We start from the raw sequence: 18,957 nt of genomic DNA on the forward strand, positions 1-18,957 counted from the left end.
ATATAGCAGAGTTAGTTATAAAGCCATTGATAGGCCAATGAAGTATTTTGCCATATGAAGGCAAAAGAAATGCATGACAAAACCAGCTCTGCTACATCCAAGCATATACTAGAAGCTCAATAGAAGTGCCTACACAAAAGAGCTGCACCCCAAGACAACAGAAAAAAAACCATTACTTCATAGCACAAGTCACCAGTCATAACTTTACATACATTGCCCAACTCTCAGCCCCCATCAGACCTCACTCACTCTGAAAGCCGGACCGGCTTCTTTGCGCAGCGCTCTCCCTCTCCCTTTCTTTTCCGGCGCCTTCTCCCTGTCCCTGCATCTCAACGTCATGTCCGGCACGCCGCACTGCCGGCCGGGGAGGAGACTCAGGGGTTGATGATGTACATCAGAGAATACCTATAACATTTTACTCTATGCTCTGTGCTATTGCAAAAACCGGCCAGTAGAGCATAACACCTAAAATGAATAAACAGAGCTTATGAGTGGAAATGTAAAAAATCACTATCACTGTACTGTATCTTTTATAGGACTGACTGTAATCTGTAATTACATAATGGGATTTACAATTTGCTAAATATCTGATCTGAAAGATAGTGTGAATGAGCCATCCAGTCCAAAACATAGTCCTCTTTGTCCTCGATAATAATAATGTGGCACCTATCAGAAGCCAGGGAGAACTGTGGCCAAACTACTACAACTACTACTACCCATATTCAGATTTTTGAATGAAGAAGCATTAGTCTTTGGTTTTGCATTCTTCCATTTACCAGACATTTTATTATGAGGCCTATACATGAAAAGATAGGTTTGGTAGACAGAAATATTAAATGGTAATAGCAAAATTTCAAGTGTTTTTTTTTTTATTTCAAAGACAGAGGTGCAATTCAATGTCCCCCCTTCAGACTGCCAGCTACTATTGACAATTTACAATGGTAATAATAAAGTTTTTGCAGTAAAATGCTTTTTTACTACAGGATATCACAAACTAATACAACATGTTCTCTTAAATGAGTATAGTCATGCAGTTTTTTGGCGGTAAAACGCGGTCACTAACATGGATAGAGTAATATAGTTTTTGGTAGTAAAATGCTTTTTCTGTAATTACAAGGCATGTTACAGAGATACAATGGATTCACCACCAACACGGGTTAACTAATGGAGTTATTGCAGTAAAATGTGTTTGCTGTGACTGAACAGCACCTTGTAGTCATACAATGCGTTCACTAGCACAGGCACACTAATGACATTATTGTAGTAAAATACCTTTGAAGCTTTGCTGTAATGGAACGCTATTTTGCAGTAATACAATGCATTCAATAACACAGGCATATTGATGTACTGAAAATGTCCAATTAGAATTTAGAATAGATTATCTGATCTCTAGCACAGGGGTGCATTGCTTATAGGCAGAGGGGCTATGGCCAAGCTCGGACTAGCCCACAGGGGTACAGGGGAATCCTCAGTGGGCTCCTGAGCAAGGTGGGCCCCATAGTCTCCCACCCCCTGCACAAGTGGCACATTACACAGTAGACTTCCTGCACTATGTACATGTATTCAATATACAGCACCTCAACCAGCCTATGTTCATGTACAAAACTTGATATTAAAGAAACTCCCCAGTTTATTACTATAGACACGATCATAGCTGAGATTACTTCTATGTATAGAGGAAAGCTGGCAATGTCCTCTTCCCCCCAGACCTACCGTCTCAAAATTGCTGCAGGGACCACCACATCTGGTAACATCTTGATGCTGTTAAAGCATGTAATATTTGAATGGATACGTATGGTGGGCCCCCAAAATAGATTTTACTGGTGGGCTCTAGGCACCCCAGTCCGACACTGGCTATGGCGTAATGTGTGACACTATGTGCCAAAATTGCACCATTTTGGGGGAAAATAATGCATCCGGTAGGTGGTATAAAGTTAGACAAAAGTGTCTAAAGAGCATGCAGTATTTGTCTGGCTGAAAGCTGGTAGGGTCCCCTACCCCTCTGTACCAGTCTGTTAATAGTTTCTTGTTTATTGTATTTTTATATTTGTGTAACCCGTCTGGATGTACAGCGCCATGGAATCAATGACGCGGTAAAATAAATAATTCGAAAAATAATAATAATAATTTATGCCAGAAAGCTGCCGGATCCCATTATAGTCAACTGGGATTTGGTGAAGTGCTACAGTATCTGGTTATAGTCACTCTGGTAGTCTGTTCCCCTGCCAGAACAGACAACTGGAGTTAGGTGCTGGATATGTGAACCTAGCCTTGGTAAATCTGACCAAATGTCTGACAATAATTTGACTATATTGATGAATCTATTTAATGTTTTAAAAAATTGAACTATAAGAAACTGGATCAATTAAGCATTATTATAATATTTGTTTTAAGAATACATTCTATCATCTAGTATTAGACTATTAGTGGAGTTTGTCATTTTCCTATTAAATGATATACCCTTACATCTCCTTCATAAATAAAGCCTTATACCTCAGATACTCTTCCAGACATTGTATTGCTATATCATCCACTTCAGGATCAAACTTATTGGCAAAGAGATGATGCTGTTTTAACAACCAGTGCAGATCTCCAGACCCATAGACACAAACATAGTGCCTATGGGTGCCTGTGCATGGGGGGTATGAAGCACCTTTAGACACATCTCCTTCCTCATATGACCACTTCACAAGCCTTGAAATAGAATTTAGGTCAGAAACATCATATTTTTCATTATGAAGAATACCGCCAGGGACTCCAGGCATACGGTGCATTGTTGCCCAAAAATGTTCATCAGGGCTATAGGTGTCTTTTTCCCACTCAATGAATTGTTGTATCTCTGTGCTTTCAAATATGTATTTCACAAAATCTCTGGTAACAACAATGTAAGCACCACCTGAAAACATTGGGATATTGATTGAAGGCAATCTCTTCAAAATATTGGTTTTTCTGACAAATGTCCCTACTTCATAGTGCAAGAGCCATCTTACTGTTTTGTGTGGTGGGGATTTCATGGATTCCATATTATTTTTCCCATTTAATAACTTAAGGGCTTTCACAATATATGCATTGGTCTTTAGTGGAAAGTCTGTCCCACAAGTATTTAGTAGATACTTCCAGTGAACATTGCTTTTCAGCAGATCCTTCATACAGTTGAGATCAGCTTGTACTCTTGACCATGATGCATAGACCACATTCTCCTGTTTAGATGCCACAAACACATTATCAAAGCATAAGGTGATGGCTCTTACCGCCTGTTTAAAAATGTCTGGAGACTTTTCATCCACATGGATGCAGTATATATTCTGAGGAGCATAAATTACTCTTAGCAGTCTCTCAAACATTTCAATCTTCTCATGAATCACCATGGAATAAGCAATAGGAAATTCTTCTTCTTCTTTGCTCAATGCAAAAGAAATATACTTTCTGATGGTTCTAAAATTTGCACAGTCTTGGGTGATATTCAGATAGTCTTTTTCACTTAAAAATGTCCTTTCCTTCTTGTACTGAAAATTGTATAATTGTGCTTTTCTTAAAGCCTCCATGTCTCCCTTGATAACCCTGGGGCAGTCAAGTTTGATAGCAGACTGGTGCAGGTTTAACAGATCTTCTTGTAGTCTCTTCATTCTCACTTCATTCAAGACTCTGTATATTTCATTTTTGGTGTAGCTCAGCAGGAGACCAGTAAGAAAAATCAGAGAGATACACTGCAAGGAAGTAATCCAAAAAAAAACACGACGAGCCATTTCTAAAGTGAGTTTGAAGAGCCTTTTTCCTATACTACCATTGCAAGGTAGAAATGTGCCTCAAATTGAGATGTTAATTGTTGAAATGCTTCAGAGACTTCTGAACAACTAATAATTTGGTCACGATCACCTTGCTCAGTGTAACAAAACAAAAGGTAATAAACGGAGTGTAAATATACATTAGTAGAAAATAGTGCTATCAATCATTGCTGCATAGTATTTGCAGAAGGTTTGCAGCATTGTAGAGTAAGCAGCCCCTAAGACTTCTACCTAAAATAGATTATGGACTTTTTACAGCAGTATGTAAGCATTTTATATGCATTTAGGAAGATGATATTTTTATTTTTTGGTTGTACTTAATCAGTGAAACCTCATTAGGCTGACCATCCAAATTTGCACAGAGAATGACATATAGAATGCAGATTAAAGTGTATAATGGACTCCGAAAACTTGTGCAGCAGACAAATAATGGAAAAGCCAAAATGAAGCCAAGGAACATAACTTTGGGAGGCAGGACACCATATCTTCTGTAGGTTTGTATGTATAGTTTTGAGATTTAAAGGGTTATCCATGAATGATTTAAAATGGCCACCAGCAACCTGTTCTAGAATGTGAGCAGAACAGAGCTAACTAGATGGGTGAGGTGGGGGGGGGGGGGGGGGGGCATCACCGCACAATATTCTCTGGCACTTGTATATACTACATATTGGTGAGTTTTCATGTCAGGCTGTGTAGTCATGATGGCATATTATAGGTAAGATCACATCATTACCATCTATTGTAGAGCTGTGTAGCAAAGCCACACCCTCTCACCCCCCCACGCGCGCAAAGTGGTTGCAACCAGTCTCGCTCATATACTAGGACAAGTTGCTGACGGCCATTTTAAATTATACCCAGAGAACCCCTTTTTAACTAAGAGTGATTTTGATTTAAGCGGAAGGAGCATGTGTATGCTTAATGTTGTACTGTGGTTCAGATTGGGGTTTAGGAATAGATGTATTTCCTGTTTTATCTGTTCTCACCAGAACAACAGAAGCACACATGTATTCCGCCTCAGGGAGTATACAGTAGTACTGGGGTTTATCACTGTGATAATAAAACTTCTGAAAAAAGTTGTCCATTTATCTGTGTATGTTTTTATATTTATGTTGTGTGACTCTATATATTTTCATGCCATACTGTAAGATTATCTGTATGATGCAATTCAGTATGGACCAGTAGGAGCTAATACACACTCACCTTTGATAGAATTTAAATTAGCATCCTCTTGCTAACAAAAGTAGTGGTAACGAGGTTTCCTGGATGGGACACTAGAACCTCATGGTAATGCCTGACACGTCAGACGTATTGGCACCGGTGTACAGCAGACATCCAGAAGCTTTTCAGATGGACTACCAGAAGATGGAGAAAATATATCATAAGCGATAACTCATCTCTGGTACAACTCACATATTAAATATTGTAATAATAGCAGTCCATATAATGTGAGCATCGTATGGAGTCCAAACATTCCCCCTGACAGCCAGCATTCCCGGGTAATGAGAAACTCTCATTTTTGGACCCCTACACCGGTCATATTTGTTATCAGGATGATCAGCGTGATGAAATATGTGTAATTAAAACATGCCAGGGCCCAAAAATCCAGTGTGGAGAGAAGACATGTTTTATTAATATTTTGTGCTTGCCAGCCGACAGATAGGGGTGGAGCATGCTCCCATAATGACAGGGGCAGGGCCAATAATTTGGCATTTGCCCCTCATGGTGTTATTGAGACAGGGTATTGTTTTTGTGGCTCCTTTCTCCCCCCTCCTTTTATCCTTCCTTTTTATTTCTCCTCAGGTAATTCTGAATGTTAGCCAGCAACAGGACCAAAAGGTGATTGGCCTAAGGTGTTGCTGGCCAGTTGCTGGGCAAAGGGCTATTTTTAACTGAACTGTGGATTGCAAGGGCAAGTTTCGGTGGGAATTTCGAGTATTTATAGTGGCCACTCACCTTTTGTCATCTGCTGAAGAAAGATGAGAGAAGAACGTGTCATCCTCTGCGGGTCAAGCAGCGGCAACAGCAGCGGAAGAAGCGGCGTGGAGTCTGGGAGAAGATTGGCTGGCGGCTGGGCTGAAGTGGCGGAAAGGGGAGCCTGAAAAGAAGAAGTGAATCGCCGGCGAGTGAGAATCAGCGGAGCAGGGGCGACATCCAAAGGACGGCCAGCAAGTCTTCAGTGCCCGGGGGAAGCAGAGAGCCATGGAGGATCTGCTCAGCTAGCTTCTTGAAAGAGCTAAAACCTGTGGTGGTGAGGCTGCGCAGATGCCTGGCTGTAGCAGTGCTGGAGTCTCTGGAGGTGGGACCTTCTCAAGTGGCAGCGGAAGAGGCAAGCGGCGTGACTCAAGGGGAGAAGCAAGGCAGTGGATGCCATCGGAGGCCGGAGCACTGTGGAGCATGCGCAGTCGGTGCAAACCCGGAAGTAAGGCAGCAACTTGGACTGCGTCATCAAGAGGCGACGGTCCGCTCTTCCAGAAGAGGCAGAGGATCGCTTATTCTCCATCAAGGGAGCAAGGCAATGGATTAGGTGGGCGCCAGTGGTCCCCACCCAGGCAGGCGATCTCGCAGCCTGGTGTTAAGGGGATAGCTAGGCTGCCTGCTGAAGACCTGACAGAGCATTGCTGCCTACCAACACTGTATTTAATAATAATACTGGTGCTTCTTTTTTGCAGGGTTTGGCCAATTTTTTTTGTTGACTTGGCCAAAGGAGCAGTGCAGTGTCCCAGGGGGTCAGTAGTGTGTGCTGGGCTTTGTAGTGCAGATTGACCACTAACCTGGGATCCACTGTCGTCTTCAATTGGGGCAAATACTGGAACAGGCAGGTAGTTAAAGAGTTCGTGACGCCAGTGTCAATTAAACTGTGACACGCCGTGTAAAGTATGGTGGAAAAATGAAGCAAGCACAGGATAGCCAACAAAAACTGGAACTTTTACTGAATATCAGTCAGGATAATACACGGACACTGGTAGTGCACAGTTCCATAAAAGACGGTTGGTTTTAGAAGAATACAGATGGTTCTTGACATTACAGAATGGCCGGTCTTAGCGATGAATTATACAGAGTGTTAATTACAGGAGATGCAGTACAGGCGGCTTGCACACTATTCCTGACTGGTCCCGCTATATGTGAATTTCCTCCAAGGTCTAATGCCCTTTATCTGGCGTACCCTTGAAGCTGTCCTTATCTAGTACCTCCTCTGTTATCTTGAGTACCTCTCGCTTTATCTGATCGGCCTCTGTGGTAATCTGTGTCTTGGCTTGTGGCTCACTTATGCTGCTTCAGCTGAACGGATGGTGACTCAGGAGGGGAACCTTTTCCTTGGATCCGGAACCCGGTTACAGGGCCTTTACTACCCTCTCCTAGCCGACAGGCTTCAGGCCTGCTATGCTCTCACAGGCCCATAGCCTTGCTTTCTCTCAGACACAGGATCATCTCTGACCTCTGCTCCCACTGTCTGTCTCTCCACTCCCTGCTACTACTTCCTGACTGGGCCTTATATAACCTAGGGTTCCCTAGCTCCCTCTAGTGACTCAGAGCTGGAATGACACCCTAGCCGGCCTGCATAAGCACGTTTCACAGTAACAGGAAAATACATAGCATGACATTACAAGATGTTTTTACCAACCTCCCCTTAAAGGGGGAACGACAACACCCAAGTGACCCTTCAGTAGTGACGGGCATCTCGCTCCTGTACACTACATACCCCGCTGCTTTAAGCTGAGTACGACCTCGTACTCCATCAGGGCCCGTCCAACTGGAATCATGACCTGCAATAGAGGAAGACACATGCATGCATACAGATATGTCATTTACACTCTTATCAGACCCAATTGGAAATGGCGAAGTGCGGTGACAAGGGGCGTCGTTCTCTTTTTCACAGGATAGTGAGTGGAACGGGGGCGCTGACCTGGCACAGCGGATGTTGAAAGAACCAGGATAGTCCATGACAATAAATAAGTCCATAGCAATATTAACATCTCAGAGGCTTGCACATAGGAAGTCCATCTCTGGGCACATATACTTGAATAAGAAAACCGGTTATTAAATACTGTCAGCAGCACATATATAAAATGACAATACAGGACTCTGACAATACCAGGGCCTTGTTATCCTGGCAAGTCCTGCTTACCCTTTAAAATATTGCTGACATAAAAATGTCTTTTCAACCTGAAATGGGGGTAAAAGGGGTAAAATTTGTGCAAAAACTTCAAGGCACAACCGGGAATTCAGCAGCAAACCGGATGTCCCAAACAAAACAGAGGCAGCTGGAAGCCTTGGTACACAGTGGCACGTTATAGAATTAGAATGCCATCGGCCGTGGGTAACTGGCAGCGAGCTACACCAGCTCTGCCAAACTGGAGGGACAAACGGCCATTAAGGAAAGGAACAAGAGGGCAAAAGTACTCACAGATGCGTATCATAGTCTTCTTCAGATAAAGATTCAATGTCGTATCCCTCTTTTGATGAAGAGTCGACGTCGTCCCCTTCTCCTGATACAGAGTCAATGTACTGGACTTGCAACAATTGTTCTGGCAAGGCCGGCCACATTTGAAAACCGTCACCTCTTACAATCTTCAGAGGGGGAGGCTTGTCCTTTACGGCCTCCATTTTGGCTTCCGTCCTCGGGAATGGAAACCATCTTATGCCTCCTGCGATACCGAGGTCCGCCACCCAATACACCCTCTTTCTCAGAGCCTTTAGTTCTGCCTTGGTACAGGTGGTCGGATTCACCGGAGGTTCAGGGGGTCCGGCCGCTGGGGGAACGATGGCAGCGGCTGCTTGGCGCCGGGCCTCAGCACTTTCCTCGGCTCTCCGGTAGCTGTCATGCCGCTCCTGCTCTTCCTCTCGTTTCACTGCAGCCGGAGGGGGATACCGCTCCTCCAGGCCCTGCAGCACGATCGGCTCCCAGAAGACATCTGTATTGAGGTATGCCTGATTTTGCAGATGGGTGGTCCGGCCCTTGTCCACATGCGCTCTCTCTATCGCAACTGGCTCTGACCTTTCTTTCGCCGAGTCCCAGTTCTCAGCCGGCGCCTTCGGGCGAGTCACTGCGGTGGCGTAGGGGCCTCTTAAACTTTCAGCGGGAGTGTATTCCACTATTTCCCCTATGGTGAGATTGTGGAGATGTTCTGGGAGGTAATGCCTTTTTACCGATCGCCGGTTGACATAAAAGTCCCGGCCAGTCCCCAACTCCTGGATAAACCCATAGCCTTTTTCCTTGTCAAAGGACACCACGATCCCGCGGCGCCTTTCTAGCTGGGGCTTACCCGGAAAGGAGTCTCCCTGTATGGACTTAGCCATCTCCTCGAACCGCTTCTTCCGGCTGGTGTTCTTTGTCGCCACCGCGGCTCTCAGCTCCTCCATAATAGCCGGCCATTCTGCATGCCGGCGACGGATCGGTGGGGACTCAGGTCGGGCGATGCTTAGATCCATGGCCTGGGCCCAGGGGGTCGCCGTCCAGGCTAGAGGATCCCACGGCCCCAACTCCGGAAAGTCCGGTGGAGTGGCGCCCCACTCGCACGTGGTCTCAGCCTCTCTCTCTGCAGCGCACGCCATCTCTTCTCTTCCGGATTGCTGCATCACTTCTGACTCCTCCCACGCACTGGGCCAGTCTATCTCCATCGGAGCCCCGCCTCCCAGGCGTAACTTTTCAAAGTAGTTAGCCGCTTCGCCACTCCTCAAGGTGGGCGGCGCTCCAGGGCAGTCGTCTCCTCCTTCCTCTTGGAAGGTTTCGGCGCCAATTTTTCGCGCCTCTGCACATCCTGATGGCGCAGTAAAAAGCCTCATGGCGCCGGCGGCCATTTTAGATGTCCTGATGCTGCAATTCACTGACAGCAAGCAGGATGATGAAAAGTCCAGTAAAACACAGTCCACAAATGCGATTTTCTCTCTGGGGGTAGCGCAACACAGTATAGCGTCTTTGATTCCTCCCAGGCGCAATTGTAATCCACAAGTTAGGAATAAAGGTTTACAGTCTTTGTAATACGGTGCTGGAATGGTTAAAGCACACAGTTCACACTTCTCTGCACTGTAGAAGCATGCGTATCCTGTTCGTGACGCCAAAAAGAGCGATGCAGTGTCCCAGGGGGTCAGTAGTGTGTGCTGGGCTTTGTAGTGCAGATTGACCACTAACCTGGGATCCACTGTCGTCTTCAATTGGGGCAAATACTGGAACAGGCAGGTAGTTAAAGAGTTCGTGACGCCAGTGTCAATTAAACGGTGACACGCCGTGTAAAGTATGGTGGAAAAATGAAGCAAGCACAGGATAGCCAACAAAAACTGGAACTTTTACTGAATATCAGTCAGGATAATACACGGACACTGGTAGTGCACAGTTCCATAAAAGACGGTTGGTTTTAGAAGAATACAGATGGTTCTTGACATTACAGAATGGCCGGTCTTAGCGATGAATTATACAGAGTGTTAATTACAGGAGATGCAGTACAGGCGGCTTGCACACTATTCCTGACTGGTCCCGCTATATGTGAATTTCCTCCAAGGTCTAATGCCCTTTATCTGGCGTACCCTTGAAGCTGTCCTTATCTAGTACCTCCTCTGTTATCTTGAGTACCTCTCGCTTTATCTGATCGGCCTCTGTGGTAATCTGTGTCTTGGCTTGTGGCTCACTTATGCTGCTTCAGCTGAACGGATGGTGACTCAGGAGGGGAACCTTTTCCTTGGATCCGGAACCCGGTTACAGGGCCTTTACTACCCTCTCCTAGCCGACAGGCTTCAGGCCTGCTATGCTCTCACAGGCCCATAGCCTTGCTTTCTCTCAGACACAGGATCATCTCTGACCTCTGCTCCCACTGTCTGTCTCTCCACTCCCTGCTACTACTTCCTGACTGGGCCTTATATAACCTAGGGTTCCCTAGCTCCCTCTAGTGACTCAGAGCTGGAATGACACCCTAGCCGGCCTGCATAAGCACGTTTCACAGTAACAGGAAAATACATAGCATGACATTACAAGATGTTTTTACCAACCTCCCCTTAAAGGGGGAACGACAACACCCAAGTGACCCTTCAGTAGTGACGGGCATCTCGCTCCTGTACACTACATAAGCTTGTAGTGTTAATGCAGTGTCACCTTCGACGGCTGCGGTCTGGACTGACCCTCCCTCATCGGCGACAGTCGCCCCTGATGGGGGTGGACCAGTTTTGGCCAATGCAGTGGGAGTGTCAGAATCTTGTTTAAAGGAAGCAATGACATGTGAGATCTCTCCTCTGGGGTTTCATCTGCCCAATTCGGCTTAGGAAAAAAATTGGCGTAGGGAGTATATCAACATTCTTTCATTGCTTCCATCATCAAAAGAAGCATTTAAAATAGATAAAAGGGCTGATGAAAAATCAGAGGAGGATAGAAAAAGGACTGTTCCCATTTAATAATTTGCTTCAGTCGTTCTGTATTTATGCATCTATTTTGGGGGCTAAGTATCCTCAGTTATGTTCAGGCTTGTTTAAACATATTGATACCATACTTGAGGCCTACCGTAATTTGGAGGTTTGTCTTGGTTTCAGTATGATGAAATATTTAGGCAGAAATTAGCTGTGCATCCTTCTTTTAAAAGGGGCACTAAGGATGTAGGTTTGTGGTTAAGTTTAATGCTTCCTCAGAAATCTGGCAGAGTGATTAGGCAGCAAGTTAATCTGTCTCAGAATGTTATGAAGAAGAGACTATGTTTTGCCTTCAATGAGTCGGCCTGTAAGTGGTTAAATTCTTGTAAATATAAGCATGAATGTTCAGTTTGCTTGGGTCCGCACCCTATGTTTCGTTGCTTCAAAAGAGTTTCTGGATCCCAGCAGGCTGCTACCAATCATGAGTTTCAAAAAAGCCTTGATGTCAGTGAAGCTGGAAAACATGGTCCCATGTTTACACATGTACACAAATCAGGAGAAAGCGGAGCTAATTTGTAATGGTTTTGAGAACATTTTTTTGTTCCTAAATTTAAAGGTTACGGGAGTACGTGGATAGAGAATTTAAGTTCAATTAAGTTGAATGAGGAAGTGGTTCGGGCAAAGATAGAGAAGGAGGTTTTGGCTGGTAGGATGGCTGTCCCCTTTATTCATCCGTCATTTCAGAATTTTCATCTATCTCCTTTGGGTTTGGTTCCTATAAAGGCAGTTAATGAATTTAGGTTAATTCATCATTTGTCATTTCCAGAGAAGCTATAGTTGAATAATGAATTAAATAGAGAATTATTTTCAGTTTCTTACAGTTCATTTGATGAAGCTTACAGCTTGTTGAACAAATTTGGTCAAGGTTGTTTAGTGGCTAAGGCTAATATAAAGACGGCTTTTCGTTTGTTGCCAGTATGTACTGACGGCTTTAGTTCATTGGGTTTTCAATTTGACGGGATGTAATATTTTGATAAGTGCTTGTCGATGGGTTTTTCATTATCATGTTCGTATTTTGAGTCTTTTTCTTCATTTGGTCATTGGGTTACTATGTTTTCGTTTAAAGTTGGTGGTTTGTTACATTATTTGGATGATTTTGTTGTTTATAAGTAGGGATGAGCAAACCCGAATTGTAAAGTTTGGGTTCGTACCGAACTATAGGATTTTTGGACCCCGGACCCGAACCTGAACATTTCAGTAAAAGTTCGGGTTCGGTGTTCGGCTATTTTATGGAGCTTTTTGAAAGGCTGCAGAACAGCCAATCAACAAGCGTTTAACTCTGTGCCCCTAGAAGCCATCACAGCCATGCCTACTAATGGCATGGCTATGATTGGCCAGTGCAGCATGTGACCCAGCCTCTATATAAGCTGGAGTCAGATAGCGCTGCACGTCACTCTGCTGTTACTAGTGTATGGAGAAGATGCTGCTGCTGTGAGGGAGAGAATAGGAAAGAATCTTTAATCTGAAGTGCTTGTTAACTCAGCGATCTACCTAGATTTAGTTTTGTGGGTGCAGTACACAATCTTTTTACCCTGCCCTGACCCCAGTGACACATAAAAATACATTTTATCCATCTGTTAGTTAGGCGGGCGGCGGCTGCCATTTTATGCAAGCTCAGTGCACCAGCACTGCATATGTGCTTTTGTGACATTCAAATCCAAGCTTGAAATACTGCAATAATAATCTGGGTTAAAAAAAGCACCCATTTTTGGCAATATCCTACATCTGGTGCTTTTGCAACATTTGTCAGTGTGCAATTTAAGCTAGAAATACAGCAATAATTTTCTGGGTTTTAAAAAAACACCCTTTTTGTGCAAAATGCTCAATTTTACAGCCCTTGCTCCATCTGTACATGTGAAATTCAAGCGTTATATACTGCTGTCATATTCTGTTAATAGAAAAACACCCATTTTGGGCAAAGTACTTAATATTGCAGCCTTTGCTGCATCTGTGATTGTTCAAAACAAGCTTGAAATACTTCAATAATTTTCTGGGTTTTAAAGAAACACTCATTTTTGGCAATACCCTCCATCTGGGGCCTCTGCCACATTAGTCAGTGTGCAATTTAAGCTAGAAATACAGCTATAATTTTCAGGGTTTTAAAAAACAACCTTTTTGGTCAAAATACTCAATTTTACAGCCCTTGCTGCATCTGTACGTGTGACATTCAAGCGTTGTACACTGCTGTCATATTCTGTAATTTAAAAAAAACACCCTTTTTGGGCAAAATACTTATTTTGCGGCCTTGTCTGCATCTGTACTTATGAAATTCAAGCGTTATATACTGCTGTCATATTCTGTTATAAAAAAAAAACACCCTTTTTGGGCAAAATACTTGATTTGCGGCCTTGTCTGCATCTCTCGGTGTGAGATACACGCTTTAGATACTGTTGTTCTAGTCTGCTATTAAAAAACACCTATTTAGGGCAAAAATCTTAATTTTGCAGCCTTTGCTGCATCTGTCATTGTGAGATACACCCTTTAGATACTAAAACACCCAAAAAGTAATTGTCATAAATATCTCGCATGGGGTAAAATGTTCAAAAAGCTTCCACCCAAATAATTATAATCAATAAGTTCCTTTATTAGACATCCATTAATAGTACATCAATAAAACATACACAAAAGCAGCAGTCATGGGAACACGACAGTGTATAAATATATCAGGGGTCAGTACAGAGATCTATCCCGTCATCTATTTATTCCCAGGACGGTGACTGTGACGAGGGGACATCCTATGCGTCTGGAGGAAAGAAGGTTTGTACACAAACATAGAAGAGGATTCTTTACGGTAAGAGCAGTGAGACTATGGAACTCTCTGCCTGAGGAGGTTGTGATGGTGAGTACAATAAAGGAATTCAAGAGGGGCCTGGATGTATTTCTGGAGCGTAATAATATTACAGGCTATAGCTACTAGAGAGAGATCGTTGATCCAGGGATTTATTCTGATTGCCTGATTTGGAGTCGGGAAGGAATTTTTATTCCCCTAAAGTGAGGAAAATTGGCTTCTACCTCACAGGTTTTTTTTGCCTTCCTCTGGATCAACTTGCAGGATGACAGGTCGAACTGGATGGACAAATGTCTTTTTTCGGCCTTATGTACTATGTTACTATGTTACAAACAAATGTATAAAAACAGAGAGAGCTTCAGACCATAAGGGACTAGTATCCCCCCCACACAAATGAGTCAGTAACAGCTGAATGGGGCTCGTATAGCAAGGTGCACCCAGAGCATCAATAGCAATACATTGCAACCATATAAAGCGGTGTAAGCCTGCGTGCATCCCCACACAACAGAGACTGCAGGGGGAGAAAAAAGTACAAAAATACACAGAGTGCAACAAATCACATTCCTTACGGACCCTGGTCTGAAGCAGCCGCCCGACGATCGTTTCACTTCATGCTTCCTCTTGGGGCATACTCCACTCATCCACAATACCCTCCTATATACTCCTTCAGTTTAACCTCAGCCACTGGCTACACTCCTACACAGCCGTCCACAATCATCCTATCATGCAAATCAGTCACTCATATGGACCAGGAGGCAATGCGTGTCCTACAATCCAATCAATGTCATTCTTACCACTGCCACGTCATCCGTCACGTGACCCGTCCGCCAAAAACAGCCAGAATGCCTATGTCAGTGCCGTGCGCCAGCCGCATCTGCATAACACAGCGCAGGCCATCCGGTGGCGGGCGAGTCACATGATCGGCCACATGACTAATATCGGCATACACATAGATACTCCATTTGTGCATAAGTGTCCGCACGTCTCAAAGTGATCATCCCGGCGTCTATTGCCAAACAGGGGGAATACGTTTTGTTGAAAATCCAATCCCATACCGTTCATGCAGTGGCGACTCTAGGAACAATATATAGGGGGGGCACAAAGATACCACAGTCAAAAATGGGGGGGCACAAACAAAATAAGTATATATCAATAAGATTACAAAATACGAGTGAATTGCGATATGCAGGGATACAGTTATAATAAAGCAATTTACTTACAAAAGAAGCTACTCAGTCGTCTGCTGTGCCGTCCTCTGCTTGCATCCACGTATTCTTTCCCCTTCTTTCTGTCTCTCGTCAGTGCACAGGCACACTGTTATGGGGGATCTGTGGAAGACACACTGTTATGGGGGCATCTGTGGATGACACATTATGCCTCTCATTAGCCCTCATTATGCCTCTCATATCAGCCCCCATATCAGCCCTTATGCCTCATTAGCTCCCATATCAGCCCTTATGCCTCATTAGCCCCCATATCAGCCCTTATGCCTCATTAGCCCCCATATCAGCCCTTATGCCTCATTAGCCCCCATTATGCCTCTTATTAGCCCCATTATGCCTCTTATTAGCCCCATTATGCCTCTTATTAGCCCCATTATGCCTCCAATTAGCCCCATATGCCTCCAATTAGCCCCCATATGCCTCCTATTAGCCCCCATATGCCTCCAATTAGCCCCCATATGCCTATTAGCCCCCATATGCCTCCTATTAGCCCCCATATGCCCCCATATGCCTCCAATTAGCCCCCATATGCCTCCTATTAGCCCCCATATGCCTCCTATTAGCCCCCATATGCCTCCTATTAGCCCCCATATGCCTCCTATTAGCCCCCATATGCCTCCTATTAGCCCCTATATGCCTCCTATTAGCCCCTATATGCCTCCTATTAGCCCCCATATGCCTCCTATTAGCCCCCATATGCCTCCTATTAGCCCCATATGCCCCCATATGCCTCCAATTAGCCCCGATATGCCTCCTATTAGCCCCCATATGCCTCCTATTAGCCCCCATATGCCTCCTATTAGCCCCCATATGCCTCCTATTAGCCCCCATATGCCTCCTATTAGCCCCCATATGCCTCCTATCAGCCCCCATATGCCTCCTATTACCCCATATGCCTCCTATTAGCCCCATATGCCCCCATTTGCCTCCAATTAGCCCCCATATGCCTCCAATTAGCCCCCATATGCCTCCTATTAGCCCCCATATGCCTCCTATTAGCCCCCATATGCCTCCTATCAGCCCCCATATGCCTCCTATCAGCCCCCATATGCCTCCTATTACCCCATATGCCTCCTATTAGCCCCATATGCCCCCATTTGCCTCCAATTAGCCCCCATATGCCTCCAATTAGCCCCCATATGCCTCCAATTAGCCCCATATGCCTCCAATTAGCCCCATATGCCCCCATATGCCTCCAATTAGCCCCCATATGCCTCCAATTAGCCCCCATATGCCTCCTATTAGCCCCATAGGCCCCCATATGCCTCCAATTAGCCCCCATATGCCTCCAATTAGCCCCCATATGCCTCCTATCAGCCCCATATGCCTCCTATTAGCCCCATATGCCTCCTATTAGCCCCAAATATGCCTCCAATTAGCCCCAAATATGCCTCCAATTAGCCCCAAATATGCCTCCAATTAGCCCCCATATATGCCTCCAATTAGCCCCCAAATAGCCCCCATATGCCTCCTATTAGCCCCCAAATATGCCTCCAAATGCCCCATATGGCTCCAATTAGCCCTTATATGCCTCCTATTAGCCCCCATAATGCCCCCAGCAGCCACATTTTTTATAAAATAAAAAATAAAAACACTTACCTCTCCTGCTCCTGGACGGACGCCGCCTGCCATTTTCTCCTCAGTCGACTGTGCTCTAAACTGGCGCGCACAGCGTGAGGTCACAGAGCGCCCTCACGCTGTGCGCAGCCCTGCACAGCCGACAGCCGAGGACCAGGAAGTGGTGAGTACAGAGCGTTCACCACTTCCTGGTCCTTCGGTACTAATGAGCGCTTCCATAATGGAAGCGCTCATTAGTATTCACTCTGGGGAATCAGCGGGGGGGGGCACCCGGGGGGGCAAGGGACAACATAGGGGGGGCAATTGCCCCCCCTCGCCCCCCTCTAGCGACGCCACTACGTTCATGTAACTGCCACATGATCCGCCAGAAGCGATAAGGCCTCATGGTGACGTCATGCAGTGCAGCCAAGCCGCGTCGGAACAGCGCGGCTCGTCGCCTGGCGACCGGGTCACATGGTCAGTTAACCAACGCTAGGTACCCTGTGTGCTGTACTCCAGTCATTCAGAAAACCTAGACATTGCGCATTGCCCTGTCTACATTCCATAATCAGACTTCTCAGGGGAGATAAATCAGAATTAGAAAAAATTATTAAAACAGACTATTATCAGCTATTAATCAATGTATATATAATCGGAAACCCCATGATTAACAGAAGACGTACATGAATCAATATCAATATAATGCAATGTCAATGTAATGCAATACTGCTCCATACAGTTCATAATGTGAAAAACCCATAATTGAATACAAATTACAAAAAATATATATACAGTCATGGCCGTAAATGTTGGCCCCCCTGAAATTTTTCAAGAAAATTAAGTATTTCTCACAGAAAAGTATTGCAGTAACACATGTTTTGCTATACACATGTTTATTCCCTTTGTGTGTATTAGAACAAAACCAAAAAAGGGAGGAAAAAAAGCAAATTGGACATAATGTCACACCAAACTCCAAAAATGGGCTGGACAAAATTATTGCCACCCTTAACTTAATATTTGGTTGCACACCCTTTGGAAAAAAATAACTGATATCAGTCGCTTCCTATAACCATCAATAAGGTTCTGACACCTCTCAACTAGAATTTTGGACCACTCTTCCTTAGCAAACTGCTCCAGGCCTCTCTTATTGGAAGGGTGCATTTTCCCAACAACAATTTTAAGATCTCTCCACAGGTGTTCAATGGGATTTAGATCTGGACTCATTGCTGGCCACATCAGAACTCTCCAGCGCTTTGTTGCCATCTATTTCTGGGTGCTTTTCAACGTATGTTTGGTGTCATTGTCCTGCTGGAAGACCCAAAGATCTCGGATGCAAACCCAGTCTTCTGACACTGGGCTCTAAAGTGTGACCCAAAATCTGTTGGTAATCCTCAGATTTCATGATGCCTTGCATACATTCAAGGCACCCAGTGCCAGAGGCAGCAAAACAACCCCAAAACATTAATGATCCTCCACCATATTTCACTGTAGGTACTGTGTTCTTTTCTTTGTAGGCCTCATTCCGTTTTTGGTAAACAGTAGAATGATGTGCTTTACCAAACAGCTCTATCTTGGTCTCATCTGTCCACAAGATGTTTTCCCAGAAGAATTTTGGCTTACTCAAGTTCATTTTTGCAAAATGTAGTCTTGCTTTTTTATGTCTCTGTGTCAGCAGTGGGGTCCTCCTGGGTCTCCTGCCATAGAGTTTCATTTCATTTAAATGTCGACGGATAGTTTGCGCCGACACTGATGCTCCCTGAGCCTGCAGGACAGTTTGAATATCTTTGGAACTTGTTTGGGGCTGCTTATCCACCATCCGGACTATCCTGCGTTGACACCTTTCATCAATTTTTCTCTTCCGTCCACGCCCAGGGAGATTAGCTACAGGGCCATGGGTTGCAAACGTCTTGATAATGTTGCGCACTGTGGACAAAGACAAATCTAGATCTCTGGAGATGGACTTGTAACCTTGAGATTGTTGATTTTTTTCCACAATTTTGGTTCTCAAGTCTTCAGACAGTTCTCTTCTCCTCTTTCTGTTGTCCATGCTTAGTGTGGCGCACACAGACACACCACACAATGCAAAGACTAAGTGAACTTCTCTCCTTTTTATCTGCTTTCATGTGTGATTTTTATATTGCACACACCTGTTATTTGCCCCAGGTGAGTTTAAAGGAGCATCACATGCTTGAAACAATCCTATTTATCCACA

At 44.6% G+C, this 18,957-nt stretch overlaps 1 protein-coding gene across 1 annotated transcript; it reads right to left on the reverse strand.

Annotated features, from left to right (window-relative positions):
* Positions 1–2,462: 2,462 nt before the first annotated feature.
* Positions 2,463–3,626, reverse strand: LOC122925741 (beta-1,3-galactosyl-O-glycosyl-glycoprotein beta-1,6-N-acetylglucosaminyltransferase 3-like). Its single transcript, XM_044277092.1, has one exon. It carries the CDS (start codon positions 3,624–3,626, stop codon positions 2,463–2,465), a length of 1,164 nt encoding a protein of 387 aa, XP_044133027.1.
* Between the last annotated feature and the right edge of the window lie 15,331 nt (positions 3,627–18,957).

The sequence above is a fragment of the Bufo gargarizans genome, chromosome 2 (genome assembly GCF_014858855.1).
Source record: "Bufo gargarizans isolate SCDJY-AF-19 chromosome 2, ASM1485885v1, whole genome shotgun sequence".
NCBI classification, from domain to species: domain Eukaryota; kingdom Metazoa; phylum Chordata; class Amphibia; order Anura; family Bufonidae; genus Bufo; species Bufo gargarizans.